This window comes from Rhinopithecus roxellana, chromosome 15 (assembly GCF_007565055.1).
Source record: "Rhinopithecus roxellana isolate Shanxi Qingling chromosome 15, ASM756505v1, whole genome shotgun sequence".
In the NCBI taxonomy this organism is placed as follows: domain Eukaryota; kingdom Metazoa; phylum Chordata; class Mammalia; order Primates; family Cercopithecidae; genus Rhinopithecus; species Rhinopithecus roxellana.
The window spans coordinates 89311409-89328715 of record NC_044563.1 but is presented as its reverse complement, the minus strand read 5'-3'; the positions used below and the strand labels follow the sequence as shown (position 1 = coordinate 89328715).

Here is a 17307-nt window from a genome sequence, read left to right as displayed (position 1 = left end):
TCCAGCCTGCAGCAAATGGGCTACCAGTGTCTTTAAAACTCAGAGCTGGGACACTGTCAGTAAAGGGCTGGGCAAGAGGCTTGCGCCTTTCAAGGCTCAACTAAGGCTGGTTGTCCACCAGGAGCACTGTGGTGCTGCCAGCCTGGAGTGGGGATGGCCACCACCTCGCCCCAACCCTCCCTGTATTGGGATCAGACTCCTGCCAAGGGTAGAGGGTGGCATGCAGTTGCAGGGTGAAGGCAAGGAGGGAGAGGCCAGGTGGGGCAGTGGTGGTGAGAGCCCTTCCAGAGAGGCAGCAGCGGGCGGAGCTGTGTGTAAGCTCAGGCACTAAGTCCCCAGCACATGCTTTGTTGATGCACGGGACTTCACTTATAAAACACAAAGATAGACATCAAGACTACAGCTGGGCGCAGTGGTTCATGCCTGCAATTCCGGTACTTTGGGAGGCCAAGACAGATGGATCACTTGAGCTCAAGAGTTTGAGAACAGCTTGGTCAGCATGGTGAAATCCTATCTCTACCAAAAATACAAACATTAGCTGGGCATGGTGGTGAGCACCTGTGGTTCCAGCTACTTGGGAGGCTGAGGTGGGAGGATCGCTGGAGCCCAGGAGGAGGTTGCAGTGAGCCCTGATCGTGCCACTGCCCTCAAGCTTAGGTGACACAGCAAGACCCTATCTTAAAAATAAACAAAAATAATTTCAAGACTGCAACCACAGTGCATTAAACCCCAAATCCAGGGCCCTTCTGAGTGGAGTTTCTTGTTCAAACTGTACTGGTCACATGCCCATGCAGGTGTGTCCTGTCCCTCAGGCAGATGAAGAGAGATTATTTGGCTAGAGTATTCCTTGAGAGCATCCTCATCCCCAAAGGAAACCTAGGTACAGAAAGTGCTTATCATGGAGGAGGCTGAGGCAGCTTTTCTCCCCCTCCCACATGCTCCCTTTTCCTCTTCGACACTAGACTTTAGCTCTGCCTCCTTCCTTTTTACATCCCACTCCCCACTCGCTGCTGAGGTCTACCAGTAGTTAACTAGTCTATAATCTTATCTGAGCCAGGAAATACTGGATGGTAAACTCCTTGGGTTGATAAATGCAGTCCAGTCAGTTTCAGCACTGAGTCCACGGTTTCCCAAGTTGCTTACCTAGCCCCAGGGCTGTCACTCGGGAAGGCAGGCAGCAAGTAAAGGGACACTGTTCAGAGTTAGTTTGCCCCTGAAGAGCTGGGGGTGGGTAGGAGGGGAAGGAGAGATCTGGCTCTCTGGGCAGCTGCCACCTGTAGAGAATTGAGAAAGCCTCGTCCCTCCCTTAACTCTAAGTTCTTACAGAGTTCAGACTGCCAGCAAGGCACATTTTCTTTGTAGTGGCCTCAAGCTGTGTCTGGGGCAAAGCAGGGTGATTTTTTTGGACGGAGAGGTTTTCCTTGAGCATTGTCTGGATCAAATTCCAGAGGGTTATGTCCCACCTGGTTGTTTGCTAGCGTTTACTCTTATTTCAAGTGTCTTTTTGGGATTTTCAACCTTGGACGTTTCTGTGTCCTGCACTGTGAAGAGACCCCCCACAAAGCAGCTTTCCTAGCAATTGTCAGCACAGCAACTGCACCCTTCCCCTGGAGGAAACAGGCCACCTCGCTAGGCTTCTGAAGCCCCATTCCCAAGACGGCAGGTCAGGGAAAACTAACAGTGACCCTAGACTCTTTTCTCTGGGTGCCAGTAGGAAGTCATTTGCTTTTGAGCTGAGGGATAATCAGGCTAACCATAACAGTCCAGGTTGAGCCCTGCCCAATTCAACTGGCAAAGGTGCTGGGAGTAAAGAGAAACACCCTGGAATTTGAGCAAAGTCAGATCTAAGGGGCCATGGGAGGCTGACAGCTTGGTTTTTGGTCCTGGGAAGCACAGCAGCCTGGCTGGGCCCAGTGGGGAGGAGCTCCTGGCCAGCAGCCAGGAGCCACGACCAGCACTGGGAGGTTGGGCGCCACCTTGCCCTCGATTTCGCAGATTCTGGTCTTCTATCCCAGCCCGACAGCCCCTTTCTGAGCCTCAGTGGGCTTCAGCGGGGAATTCTGTGTGGGTCTGTGTCTCTGTCAAAAATGAAGACTGGATCTGTGGTGACTAGGGCTTTTGCTAATGTTATATATCTATAAAGGGTTCCTATTTCAAATAAGTCACCATCCTTTTTAGCAAGAGTTCATAGAACCGGATCAAAGATAACATTTATGTAAAATAAAACAGCACAATGTTTTCCCCTTTCTACTGTAAAGCTTGAAATGAAAAAGCGACATTTCAGCTCTCTGCAAACAAAGTTCGCTGAACGACAGTGCAGGAGGGCTGCTGCAGAACACACCTTCATCTTTTTTTCTTTTTTTGACCTTTGTGAATGCTGAATTTTCAACATTAGAAAATGGTTTTTCCATGGCTCAATTCATTAGGCAATCAGAAATCACCAAAGTTCATTTTGATCATCTCTGCCACAAGCGAGCATTCGGGGAGGTCACTGTGGTGCAGTGCCAGAAAGTCTGGGTTCCCATCTTGGTCCTGCCTCTCCGTAGCTGTGAGGGCTGGTAAGACAGTCAGCCTCCCTGGACTCTTGGTTTCCTCATATATAAAATGGAGGTAGTAAATCTCCTATGTTTCACAAAATTGTTGTGAATATATAAAAATATATGGAAAAGCACTTATTCTGTACTTGATACACAACGTCCTTTCAATGTGCGTATTAGGTTACACTCCATTACATTTGAGATATTTTCTGCACCATTCCCCCATCCCAATTTGATAAATAAAAAAATATAAAAGTAACATTTTAAAAATTGCTGTATTCAACATTAATAATAAACTTTGGGGTAAATAAGCTTTAAAACAAAAATACATAAGCAAAAATAAATAATTTACACCAACCCACTAACCTAATTTTCAGAGTAAAGCCATTTCCAATTACAGTACTGTTATCTCGGGAACCAGTCTGTGGTTAAACTTTGATAATTATTTTTAAAAAACAGTAATAAAAACTGAATACTAAGCAAAATCTTTAACAAAACCGCTGGATTTAACTTTTTAATTTTAAATAATCAAATTTTATAATTTTGTACATAATTCAATGTAATGCCAATATAATTAGCATTTCAGCTTGAAGAGCTGGTTTTTAACAGGGATGGGAAACTATAAATTATTCAAATAGTCTGCAAACCATGAGATACAAATAAAAATGGACAAACATATAGTAGAACAAAAACTGCAGACATTCTATTAACTGGGGAAATATCTGAAGGCTTTACATCCTTTATTATCCATAATGGCTTTTGGAATTACGATTGTGTGACATATAGAACCTTTGATATTTTAGATACAGCCTTTATTTTTTTTTCCATGGGAAGTTAAAAATCCATCATAAGACTCCATAAGACTTTACTAGTCTTGCATGTAGACTCTAGGAGTTTGTGATCTGATAAAAGAGTAACATGAAAATTTACTGTATTGCCCTAATTTCATACTTCCTTGTACACAATGAATCACTCTGAGAATCTATTCCAAGGGTTATATACACAAAAGTGTCAAGAATAAAATGTTCTCCACTCTCGCATAAAAATGTGTACAGTGTATCAGGAATGGAAAACTTCTAATTTTCCTGGGCCCGGGCTTCATGGATTTCTGCTGCCAGAAGATGAAAGACTCCTGCTTTATTGCTCCATTGTTCTGAGGATTAATCATCCAACCCTGGTGTTTCTCCTTGTTGGATTCTAGATGCTATTCTGATGGCTTCTTCCAGAGATGGCTGTTCTCCAAGCTGAAACAGGAACACACACATCAAATGCTAACAATTCAAAAGCCACAGTCAAGAAAATGCCAAAGAAATGTTACATGCCAGAAGGAAAACTTCCCTCTGTAATTCTGACACTTGGGATTGTTAAGATACTACTGCTAACTCAATCATTAAGAGAACAAAACAATTTTCTGCAGGGGAGGATAATGCAATGCAATGCAATTTCTTTTTCTTTTTTGAATTTAGAATCCTAGGTGCAGCCAGGCCTGGTGATACGATGAGGTCTCAGTGGGGCATGGTGGCCCATGCCTGTAATCCCAACACTTTGGGAGGTGGAGGCAGGCAGACTGCTTGAGCCCAGGAGGAGTTTGAGACCAGCCTGAGCAACATGGCAAAACCCCATCTCTACTTAAAAAATACAAAAACTGGCCGGGCACGGTGGCTCACGCCTGTAATCCCAGCACTTTGGGAGGCTGAGGCAGGTGGATCACAAGGTCAGGAGATCAAAACCACCCTGGCTAACACAGTGAAACCCCATCTCTACTAAAAAATACAAAAAAATTAGCTGGGTGTGGTGGCGGGCACCTGTAGTCCCAGCTACTCGGGAGGCTGAGGGAGGAGAATGGCATGAACCCGGGAGGTGGAGCTTGCAGTGAGCCGAGATATCGCCACTGCACTCCAGCCTGGGCAACAGAGGAAGACTCCATCTCAAAAACCAAAAATTAGCTGGGCATGGCAGCGTGCACCTGGAGTCCCAGCTGCTGGGGAGGCTTAGGCTCCCACCTCAGAGGAAGAGGCTGAGGGACAGACTCTTCCGCTTCCTTGGTTCAGCCATCCTATCCTGTCTCAGCTTCCCCTCCCCTCCCTTCTCCCCTCCCTCCCTCCCTCCTTTCTTTCTTTTTCTTTCTCTCTCTCTCTTTCTCTTTCTTTTCTTTTCTTTCTTTCTGCCGTGCCTGGCCTGCAATTTATTTGGGATTCTGATAAAATCTTCGTACAGTCCGGCCGTGATGGCTCATGACTACATTCCTAGCACTTCGGGAGGCTGAGGCAGGAGGATCACTTGAGCCCAGAAGTTCAAGACCAGCCTGAGCAACATAGTGAGACCCCATCTCTATTTTTAAATAAATACAAACTTAAAAAAAAAATCTTCATACATGCAAGAGACAAAAGATGCTTACCTCAGCCAACAAAAGAGAGCTTCTTGAGCCTTTGGCTTCTATACCCACAAACTACATAAAACCAACAGCTGACATTTCCTCTAGTGTGTTCCAACTCTTTATCAAGTAAATACATGGGGGAAAAAAAATCTCCCTAAGGACAGGTAATCTGCACCTAGCCCCTAGGATTCTATATTACTTTACATTCTTTTTTTTTTTTTTTTTGAGACAGGGTCTCGCTCTGTCACCCAGGCTGGAGGACAGTGGTGCAATCTTGGCTCACTGCGGCCTCAACCTCCCTGGCTCAAGTGATCCTTCCACCTCAGCCACCAGAGTAGCTGGGACTACAGGTGCACACCACCCCATCCAGCTAACTTTTGTATTTTTGTAGAGATAGGGTTTCATCATGTTGCCCAGGCTGGTCTCTCTTATTTTGTGAGATGGGGTCTCATTTGCTACCCAGGCGGGAGTGCAGTGGCACAATCTTGGCTCACTGCAGCCTCCAATACGCTGGGCACAAGTAATCCTCCTACCTCAGCCCCCTGCCAAATAGCTGGGCACTACAGGCACCCGCCACCACACCCAGCTAATTTTTGTGCTTTTTGTAGTGATGGGTTTTCACGATGTTGCCCAGGCTGGTCTCTAACTCCTAAGCTCAAGCTACCTACGTGCCTCAGCTTCCCAAAGTGCTGGGTTATAGGGATGAGCCACCATGCCCGGCTGCACCTAAGATTCTAAATTCTCTGCTTCCCAGAGAATGATTCCTTCTAACTCTTCTGACATTCCCCTCTTTAAAATGGGGGCTATGCACAGATTCTCAGAGGACTTATTTAGGATTTGTATTTCCACTAGGTTTCGCTCTAAGGAGTAGCTCTTAAGTGCTTTATAGACCCCTGCCTAATTTGAAGATGCCTGGGTGGGTGCACACAGGGATGTACACCTGAAGGTTTTTTTTCTTGCTATAAATTCCCCTAGAATATGCAAAGATGGGTACAGAACAAAGTACTGGTCTCTTTGAGTCCACCTCAAACACTGCAGTTTCCTTAAAGTAGGCTAGGTGACAGAGATTATTCTGTACCTTGCCTCCTGTAAAGGTTATACACAAAGCACAGTGTACAAAGTTGAGAGCTATGAGCAGCACTGCTGTCGACTGAGGACAGCCTGCCTTGGTACTCACCTGAACTGCAATCTGGGTGCCATTGGATGTTGCTACTAAGGTCAGAGGTCTGGTTTCTGTGGTTACTAAGTGATGGCTATGCTGCTGGTGCCCCATTTCTGATGAGGCAGTATGGAAGGCTGCCAAGTCTTGAGCTACAATTGCAACCTTAAGCAAAACAAAACAAATCACACACATGAAGAATTAAATCTGAGATTTAAATAGGTTAAAGTCCACTTAATACAATGGACTGTCTTCAAATTGAAAAGGAAAAACTCCTCTGACCATAGACTTGTCAAAGTCTATACTGGAAGGAGTTTTATTTGAGGAAGCTGAGGCTCATTATTTAAGGTTATGAAGCAAGCCAACGGCAAAACAGGGTAGAGGACACTGGAGAAATGGATCTGCTATGCCAGGCCCCATTAGCCAGGGAGATGTGGCTGTACCTAGGTTCAATTACCCCTAAGGGGCTGCTTGGGTAGTTATGCATGTGGACTAATTTGTACCTCAAATGTCCATTTTTTCCCCTGAGATTGGATCATAGGAGAAAATAAATGATTATTTTCCTGTTTACTTGTCATATTTAAAATCAGATTTCCATTTAACTAGGAAAACTGAAAGGTCCAGTGGTATTACTGAAAAACAGCATCTCATCTCACACTCATTTCCCATTTTAGACTCTATGGAATCTCCCCATACTCCTCTTGCAGCACCTAGCCAGGAAGATTGAACGTGCTTTTGTGGCTCTTATACCACAAATACAACTTTTTTAAAAAGGCAGATAACATGGAAAATGGCAATTAACTATTTCTGTTAGATGATATTCTAAAATTTTACTCAGCCACATTCAGAGAAAGAATAGATTAAAAATGAAAACTGCTGTTTTACTTGGCTATTCATCACTAAAAATGCTACATTTTAAGCTAATAGATATTTAGCTTGGATCAATCCCAGTAATGTTTCCTAATTCTAAAAGAACAACAGATTTCATTCCAGCAATGTCTAAGTAGCTTATATTGGGCTAACCTTCCTGCAGATAACAATTATAAACCCTTGACAAAAATATGAAAAAGCAACTATTTGAAGGCTTTGAGAAGCAATGAAAAGCAGGAAGAAACTAGAGGGGATTCTCGAAAGAAGGGAGTCACACTGTGTTACATCTGTGTTTACACAGATTTCACACTGAGGGCACTACCCAGTTTGAGCAGCATGGGGCAACTTAATGTTAAAGATAATGGAGTCCAGGGCTGCCAGAATAGCAGTACAGAGAATAGCCCAGAAAGCAAAGAATCTGAGTGGGGAGCCCCCAAATCTTTGTATAAACTGTCCTCAAATCCTTAAGATCCCTGAACACAAATATTTCTAGTTTCCAATAACGTTCCAACAAGATTGGCAAAGCAGCATCTAGAAGGCTGAGAAGTCAAGGAGAGCTTTCAGTGCAACTCACCAAAAAGAGACGGAATTTGAAGTTTCAATCTTACCAAGTTATGAGGTAAGATTACATCCCAGGATTAAATATTCACCCTAAGACATAATGGCAACACTGAAACAGATCTGCCTTAACAAAGTACAAAACCCAGCCTCAACACATAATTTAACTAGTTAATAGAAAAAAAAATTAATATTCTCCACAGAAAGATAACAAAATTCATAATCTCTATAATGTGACATTCACAAGGTCCAGAATGCAATTTTAAAATTACAATTGCTTAGCCAGGCATGGTGGCTCACGTTGTAATCCTAGCACTTTGGGAGGCTGAGACAGGTGGATCACCTGAGGTCAGGAGTTTGAGATCAGCCTGGTCAACATGGTGAAACCCCATTTCCACTAAAAAAAACAAAAACAAAAAACAATACAAAAATTAGCCGGGTGTGGTGGCGGGTGCCTGTAGTCCCAGCTACTCAGGAGGCGGAGGGAGGAGAACAAGGTCAAAGACAAATTAATATACATTCTCCATCTGAAGAACCTTGAGAAAGATTGATAAAAACCCCAAATAGGCTAGGTGTGGTGGCTCACACCTGTAATCCCAACACTTTGAGAAGCCAAGGCGGGTGGATCATGAGCTCAGGAGTTTGAGACCAGCCTGACCAACATGGTGAAACTCCATCTCTACTAAAATTACAAAAACTAGCCAGGCGCGGTGGCCAGTGCTTGTAATCCCAGCTACTCAGCAGGCTGAGGCAGGAGAATCACTTGAACACGGGAGGCAGAGGTTGCAGCGAGACGAGATCATGCCATTTGCACTCTGGCCTAGGCAACAAGAGCGAAAACTCTGTCTCAAAAAAGCAAAAAAAACCAAATAGATCCCCAGCAACTTGTAAGACAACACCAAGCTAATATACATATAATTAGAGTTCCAGAAGGGCAGCAGACAAAGAATTTTTTTTTTTTTGCCAGAAGCAGTGGCTTCCTCCTGCAGTCCTAGTTACTTGGGAGGCTGAGGCTGAGGGATCCCTGAAGCCCAGCAGTTTGAGGCCAGCCTGGGTCCCAGCTACTCGGGACCGCTTGCTGAGCCTCCCAAAGTGCTGAGATTACAGGCATGAGCCAGTGCGCCCAGTCCTTATTTCCCTCCTTCTATTTACTTTTTAATTTTTCTTAAGGTAGAAACTAAGATCATTGCATTTAAAACTTTTTTTCCCAATACCAACATTTAAAACAAAATTTCCCCTAAGAATTGCTTTAGCTTCCACTGCCTGTTCTTTCCTTTGTTTTTTTGGGACAGGGCCTCCCTCTGTTGCCCAGGCTAGAGTGTAGTGGTGCTATCTCAGTTCACTGCAACCTCTGCCTCCTGGGCTCAAGTGATCCTCCCACCTCAGCCTCCTGACTAGCTGGGACTACTGGCGTGCACCACCACACCTGGTTAATTTTGTATTTTTAGTAGAGACGGGGTTTCACCATGTTGCCCTGGGTTGGTCTTGAACTCCTGACCTCAGATGATCCACCCACCTCAGCCTCCTAAAGTGCTGGAATTACAGGCATGAGCCACCGCGCCTGGTCCCCAGATCCTATGTATATTAAAGGGATAATAAGGAAATAGTATGAACAACTTTATATCAATAAATATGAAAACTTAGATGAAACAAACTTATAAACAAAACTTAGCAAAATGGAAACAAAAAAACGTCGATAACTTGAATAGTATAGATCTACTTAAAAACTTGAATACATGAAAAAAAAACAAAGCCTCCCAAAAAAGAAAACTCTAGGCCTAGATGATGGTGGTGTCCTGATTAATTCTATCAAGCTTTTATGGAGAAATAATACCAATCTTACACAACTATCAGAAAATACTACAGAAGAGAACACTTCCCAACTTGTTTTATGAGGCAAGCCTAACCCTGATATTGAAACAGGAGATGAAACTTTTTCTTATAATTTCATAATAAATTATAGATCAAGGCTGGGCGCGGTGGTTCACGCCTGTAATCCCAGTACTTCGGAAGGCCTAGGTGGGCGGATCACGAGGTCAGGAGATCGAGACCATCCTGGCTAACATGGTGAAACCCCTTCTCTACTAAAAACACAAAAAATTAGCTGGGAGTGGTCGCGGGCGCCTGTAGTCCCAGCTACTCAGGAGGCTGAGGCAGGAGAATGACGTGAACCTGGGAGGTAGAGCTTGCAGTGAGCCAAGATTGTGCCACTGCACTCCAGCCTGGGCGACAGAGTGAAACTCCGTCTCAAAAAAAAAAAAAAAAATTATAGATCAATATGGTTCATACACACTGACACCAAAATCTTTAACAAGATACTAGCAAACTGTCACAGAGGATCTTAAGGGCAGTAAAAATACTCTGATGGAGTATGATCCTCTACTGATAGATGTATGTCATTATACGTTTGTCCAAACCCATAGAATATACAACACTAACAGTGAATCCAGATGTAAACGATGGACTCTGAGTGACTATGATGTGTACAGTGTAGGTTTCAACAACGGTAACAAACATGCTCCTCTGGTGGGGGTGTTGATTATACAGGAGGCTATGCATGTGTGGGGCCAGGGAGTATAAGGAAAGTCTCTGTACTTACCTCTCCATTTTGTGGTGAACCTATAACTGCTCTAAAAAAAATCACCTTTAAAAAATATATTAGTGAACTCAATCCAGCAAAATATGAAAAAGTAAACACATCATAATCAAGTGATATATTAGCTTTTTTTTTTTTTTGAGACGGAGTCTGACTGTGTCGCCCAGGCTGGAGTGCAGTGGCGCGATCTCGGCTTACTGCAAGCTCCGCCTCCCGGGTTCATGCCATTCTCCCGCCTCAGCCTCCGAGTAGCTGGGACTACAGGCGCCCGCCACCACGCCCGGCTAATTTTTTGTATTTTTAGTAGAGACGGGGTTTCACCATGTTAGCCAAGATGGTCTCGATCTCCTGACCTTGTGATCCGCCCGCCTCGGCCTCCCAAAGTGCTGGGATTACAGGCTTGAGCCACCGCGCCCGGCCATATTAGCTTTTTTATATGTAAATTAAAACCACAATGATAGACCCTTTCACATCCAGTAGAATGGCTAAAACTTTAAAACAACTCCAAATGTTGGTGATAATATGAAACAAACAGAACTCTTTTTTATTTTTCATCTTTTTGAGACGGAGTCTCGCTGTCACTCAGGTTGGAGTACTATGGTGCAATCTCGGCTCACTGCAACCTCAGCCTACCGGGTTCAAGCAATTCTCCTGCCTCATCCTCCTGAGTAGCTGGGACTAAAGGTGCGCGCCACACCACACCCAGCTAAATTTTTTTGTATTTTTAGTACAGACAGGGTTTCATCATGCTGGCCAGGCTGGTCTCGAACTCCTGACCTCACAATCCACCTGCCTCAGCCTCCCAAATTCCTGGGATTACAGGCATGAGCCACTGTGCCTAGCCTCTTTTTAATTTTTTTAGAAGACAAGGTTTTGCTCTGTCACCCAGACTGTAGTACAATGAAGATGGCTCACCAAAGCCTCAACCTCCTGGGCTCAAGTGATCCTCCCACCTCAGCTTCAAGAGTAGCTGGGACTACAGGCACACACTGCCATGCTTGGCTAATTAAAAAAAAAAAAAAAATTGGCCAGGCACAGTGGCTCACACCTGTAATCCCAGCACTTTGGGAGACCGAGGGGGGTGGATCACCTGAGGTCAGGAGTTGGAGACCAGCCTGACCAACATGGTAAAACCCCGTCTCTACCAAAAATACAAAAATTAGCCGGGCATGGTGGCGGGCGCCTGTAGTCCCAGCTACTCGGGAGGCTGAGGCAGGAGAATGGCATGAACCCAGAGACGAAGCTTGCAGTGAGCCGGGACTGCGCCACTGCACTCCAGCCTGGGTGACAGAGCGAGATTCTATCTCAAAAACACACACACACACACACAAATGTGGTGGAGACAGGGTCTTGCTACATTGCTCAGGTTGGTTTTAAAATCCTGGGCTCAAGCAGTCCTCCCACTTTGGCTTCCCAAAGTGCTGGGATTACAGGTGTGAGCCACGGCACCCAGCCTATTTTAAAAAAAAATTTTAACCACAAGAAGCAGCATTGAACAAATGAGACTCTTATATATTACTAGCGGGAGTGTATGACGGCCCAACCACTTTGAAGAACTGCTTGATACTATCATAGAAAGGTAAATATGCCTCTATTCTATGAGCCAGCAATTCCACGAATAGGTATTTATCCAAGACAAATGAGAGTATACATCTACAAACATATTTTCACTAGAATTTTTATTGCCATCTTATTCATAATAGTCAAAAACTGGAAGCATTTCAAATGTTCACCAAGGGAAGAATATATCAACAAATTGTGGTATATTGTTACAATAGAATACTGCTCAGCAATAAAAAAGAATGAACTGTTATTATATGCCAACAATGTGAGTAAATATTCAAAATGTTAAGTAGAAAAACCTAGACACAAAAAAGTTCATACTGTGGTTCCATTTATGTAATGTTCAAGAATAGGCAAAACTAAGCTGGGCGCAATGGCTCACACTGTAATCCTAGCACTTTGGGAGGCTGAGGCGGGCAGATCACTTGAGGTCAGGAGTTGGAGACCAGCATGGCCAACATGGTAAAACCCCATCTCTACTAAAAATACAAAAAAATTAGCCACGCGCGGGAGGTTGCAGTGAGCTGAGAACGTGTCACTGCACTCCAGCCAGGGTGACAGGGTGAGGCTCTGTCAAAAAAAAAATAATAATAAGCAAAACTAATTCTATCACAACAGTTTCTGCCGAAGGAGGGTAAGTACTGGCTACAAAGGAATCACAAGGGAACTTTCTGGCATGATAGAAATGTTCTACATTTTGTTTAGGATGTTAGTTATATGGGTGCATATTTAACACAACTCATTGAATTGTAAATTTAAGATCTGTGCATTTCATTGTTACGTAAATTTTACCTCAAGAAAAAAACAGATTGCAGGCAAATATGAAAAACAGGTTTAACTTCACTAGTGGTCAAATGAAAATAAACAGAATTTAACTTTTGCTTGTTAATTCTGTAAATATGAAAAAAAAAAAAACTTCAATGCTAGCAAAAGTACAGTGAAAAAGAAACCTTTTAGATCCATAACATGATTATTAAACCTTTCTGAAAAATAATTTGGCAATAAGTAACAAGCAGTTTAAAACAGCTTAAACTGTTAATACAAAAATTTGTTTCCTATGAAAATAACCAGAAGCCTTTTTTTTTTTTTCCTCTTTAAGATGGAGTCTCACTCTTTTTGCCCAGGCTGGAGTACAGTGGTGCAATCTTGGCTCACTGCAACCTCTGCCCCCTGGGTTCAAGTGATTCTCCTGCCTCAGCCTCCGGAGTAGCTGGGATTATAGGTGCCACGCCACCACGCCTGGCTAACATTTTTGTATTTTTAGTAGAGATGGGGTTTCACCATGTTTGGCCAGGCTGGTCTTAAACTCCTGACCTCAGGTGATCCACCTGCCTCAGCCTCCCAAAGTGCTGGGATTACGGGAGTGAGCCACCACACCCAGCCTGCATTTTCTTAATGACTAATGATGTTGAACATCTTTTCATGTGCTTATCGGCTATGTACATCGTTTTACACTCCCACTAGCAGTACATGAATGTTCTAGTTGCTCCGCATCTTTGCCAACATTTGGAGGTGGTGGTGGTGGTTGTTTCCTCACTAGTTTCTTAGGAGAAATCAACATTTGGTTTTTGATTTTAGCCATCTTCTTGGGTTTGAAATGCTCTCTCATTGTGATATTAATTTGCATTTCTTTGATGATAAAAGATGTGCACTTTTTGTGTTATGTATCTTTTGAGGGAGGTTTGTTCAATGAGCAACTGAATGATTTGTACATTTAAAACATTTTTTGGCTCATTTTTAATGGTTGTTCATCTTTTCATTGTTGATTTGTAGAAGTTTGTTACGTATTCTCAATACAAGTCCGTTTTTAGACTTGTATTGTGTGAATATAGTGTGTGTATATGGTATGAATATCTTTTCCTCAGTCTGGGAGGTGTCTGATCTTTTTCTTAACAGTGTCTTTTGGTGAGAAGAATTAATTTTGATTAAGTCCAATTTATCAGTTTTTTTTTCTTTCATTGTTACTACAGTCTGAATACAGTCCAAGAAATCTTTAAGGCTGCAAAACTATTTGCCCCTCTTTTCTTCTAGTAGCTTTATGATTCTGAGTTTTGCATTCAGGGTGTTATGAGACCACCAACTTCATTCTTTTTTCAAGAGTGAGACTCAACATTGCCTTTAGTATAGTACAAAAACAGTTTTTAAATATATTATGTTATTTAAGGGAAATGAAAATTAAAACTACAAAAAAAAACATCAGATTGGCAAAAATCCAAAAGTCTGATACTACCATGGTGACTATACTGAAGGAGAAGAGGCACTATCAAACCCTGCAAGTGAGAATGGAGACTGGCATAACCCTAGAAGGGAAGTTTGGCAACACTGATCACAATTACGAATGCATGTATCTTTGCATCAGCAATCCTGCTCTAGGAATTTATCTAGCATATATACTCACACTTATATAAGCAAAATCGCATGTGCACAAGGTTATGTGTTGTTTGAAATAGCAAAAGACTTTAATTACGGCACATCCATAAGTGGAATACAATGCAGCTTAAAAAAAAAAGGATGAGGAATCTCTCTATATAATGAAATAGAAAGATTTTGAAGATGTATTGTTAAGTTTAAAAGACAACATACAAGATGCAGAACAGACTAGTTTACTATCAATAAAAAAAAAAATGGAGGCTGGGCATGGTGGCTCATGCTTGTAATCCCAGCACTTTGGGGGGCCAAGGCCTGGGCAACATAGTAAGACCCTGTCTCTACAATTAAAAAAAAAAAAAAAAGAAAAAAGAAAAAGAAAAATTAGCCAGGCATGGTGGTGCATACCACCATGTCTCAGCTACTCAGGAGGCTGAGGTGGGAGGATTGTTTGAGCCTGGGAGGTGGAGGCTGCAATGAACCATGATCGTGCCACTGCACTCCAGTCTGTCTCAAAAACCAAAAGAGAGCTATTATGTTAGCTGTGGGCTAGTTAACAAAAAAGGAAGGGGGAGATGACTATTTACTTATTTGTATTTGTTTGTATATGCTTAATGATTGGAAGAATACACAAAAAATTGATAAAAGTTGATTATCTGTGGAGGCAAGAAATGAGTTGATGAAGGCAGGGGTGGGATGAAGACTTTTCATTACATACCTGTATATATTTTTTGAGTTTTAAACCATATGAATATATGACATATTCAAAAAATTAAATAGTAAATTTTGCAATTATTTCCTAAGTATCTGATATAATGATGATAATAGGAATAACTACCACTACTGAATACTTAATATCTATTTAGGCTGAGTATCTTATATACATTATCTCATTCAATCCTTACATCAACCTCATGGGGTAGATGCCACTAGCACCCTACTTTGCAGATGAGGAAAAACAGGCTCTGAGGGTTAAGTAGCTAAGAAGTTGCAAAATATTATTCACTCCAAAGTCTGTGTGCTTAACTGTTGTACCACATTGTATATCTATGTAACAGTTTTGGTACTGATATATGTATTGATTGATATAACAGAAAAAAGTAATTACCTGTTGCCCTTCCGTACCCTCAGCAGTAACCATAGCAACAGAATGTGTTCCTGCTGACGAGATGACTGCATCATGGGCGGGAACTGTGATGGGCGTGCCATCCTGCGTTACCATTGTGATGGTGTTGCCAATGGCCTGCATGTCAGCTTGAGATATGTTGACCTGCAATACAGTGAATTTTACAAAGCAGTCAATGTTTCCTGTTATAGCTGACAATCTGACATAAGGACTGGGACTAATCCTTGTATAAGTTTGCCCTGTGAATGTAAATAAGTCTTTTAGAATGAAACTCATTCAGTCATCAGAAAAAAATCAATACAATATTTCTTTTAAAAATTCTTATTTTATTATTATTTTTGGAGACAAGGCCTCGCTCTGTTGCCCAGGCTGGAGTGCAGTGATGCAATCATAGCTCACTGCAGTCTACAACTCCTGGGTTCAAGTGATCCTCTAGCCTCATCCTCTTAAGTAGCTATGACTATAGGCGTGACCCATTGCTCCTGATTAATTATTTGTATTTTTCTTTTGTACAGATGGGGTCTCATCATGTTGCCCAGACTGGTCTCAGACTCCTGGCCTCAAGTCATCTTCCCACCTCAGCCTCCCAAAAGTGCTGGGATTACAGGTGTGAGCCACTGTTTCAGGCAATATAGTATTTCTTTCTTTTTTCTTTTTTTTTCTGAGACAGAGTCTTGCTTGTTGCCCAGGCTGGAGTGCAGTGGTGCGATCTCTGCTCACTGGAAGCTCTGCCTCCCGGGTTCACGCCATTCTCCTGCCTCAGCCTCCCAAGTAGCTGGGACTACAGTACAGGTGCCCGCCACCACACCCAGCTGATTTTTTTTTTTTGTATTTTTAGTAGAGACAAGGTTTCACCGTGTTAGCCAGGACGGTCTTGATCTCACTGACCTCGTGATTCACCTGCCTTGGCCTCCCAAAGTGCTGGGATTACAGGTGTGAGCCATGACGCCCGGCAATACAGTATTTCTTAATTGTATTTCCTCCTCTCCATTCCTGTTGCTAATTTAGATCCTTATTTTTCTCCCATCTGAATTTCTACGAGAATCAAACTTCTCTCCAGGTAATCCAGTCTAACCCTCCTTTATGTTGACATCTTTCTTTTTTTTTTTTTTTTTTTTTTGAGATGGAGTCTCGCTCTGTCGCCCAGGCTGGAGTGCAGTGGCCAGATCTCAGCTCACTGCAAGCTCCGCCTCCTGGGTTCACGCCATTCTCCTGCCTTAACCTCCTGAGTAGCTGGGACTACAGGCACCCGCCACCTCGCCCGGCTCTTTCTAAAACAAAACGAAACAAAATCTTATTATGCTCTCTGCTGCTGAAATCCCCTGTGACTGCCCATCACCTATAGTTGAGACTTTTTTTTTTGAGAAGGAGTTTCGCTCTTGTTGCCCAGGCTGGAATGCAACGGCATGATCTCGACTCACCGGAACCTCCATTCCTGGATTCAAGCGATTCTCCTGCCTCAGCCTCCCAAGTAGCTGGAATTACAGGCATGCGCCACCACACCTGGCTAATTTTGCATTTTTAGTAGAGATGGGGTTTCTCCATGTTGGTCAGGCTGGTCTCAAACTCCTGACATCAGGTGATCTGCCTGCCTTGGTCTCTCAAAGTGCTGGGATTACAGTGTGGGCCACCGTGCCCAGCCCAGACTTCTTATGCAGCATTCTTGACCTTTCATGACCTGGCCTTTACCAACTTCCCCAAACTCATCTTCCACTACTTTTAAACTAGCAACTGACACTCCAGCCACTACTAGTCATTTGCAGTTCTAGAAAATATATTCTCTTCCCTTTACTCTCTGTTTTGTGAGTTAATGAAAATCCTTCAAGACCCAACTGAACACCCATTCTCTATGAGGATCTGCAAGATTACTTTAGGAAGAAAAATTTACTCTCTCCTCCAGGGTGCCATAGCACTTTCTATATCCCTCAATTATATACCCGTCATTATGAAAAATTATTCATTCTAAAAGGGTGTCTCTCCTACTAGACTGTGATACTGCCCTTCCTGTGATTCCAACACTAAGTCCACTGACCAAAATGTCTGGCATGGGGTAGATGCTCAATAAATGTCTATCGTTTGACTGATTAAAGGAATGGAATGGAAATCTAATTCCTGAAGGAAATGAGAAGGTTAAGTGTAGAGAAAGTACAACAT

General features: G+C 42.9%; 1 protein-coding gene across 5 annotated transcripts in view; it reads right to left on the bottom strand.

Moving 5' to 3' along the window:
• Positions 1 to 2793: 2793 nt before the first annotated feature.
• ZNF143 (zinc finger protein 143) overlaps positions 2794 to 17307 on the bottom strand; it is a 63719-nt gene continuing 49205 nt past the window's right edge. For 4 of the 5 annotated variants that reach the window (XM_010384830.2, XM_010384831.2, XM_030918369.1 and 1 more), the window contains exons 14-16: positions 15136 to 15297; positions 6092 to 6238; positions 2794 to 3781 (exon numbers count right to left, since the gene is read on the bottom strand). In XM_010384830.2, coding sequence (XP_010383132.1) covers positions 3698 to 3781; positions 6092 to 6238; positions 15136 to 15297 — 393 coding nt within the window. In that variant the 3' untranslated portion in view covers positions 2794 to 3697. Of the gene's footprint in view, positions 3782 to 6091; positions 6239 to 7517; positions 7595 to 15135; positions 15298 to 17307 lie in introns of those variants that run through there. The other variant, XM_030918370.1, reaches the window with a different exon arrangement.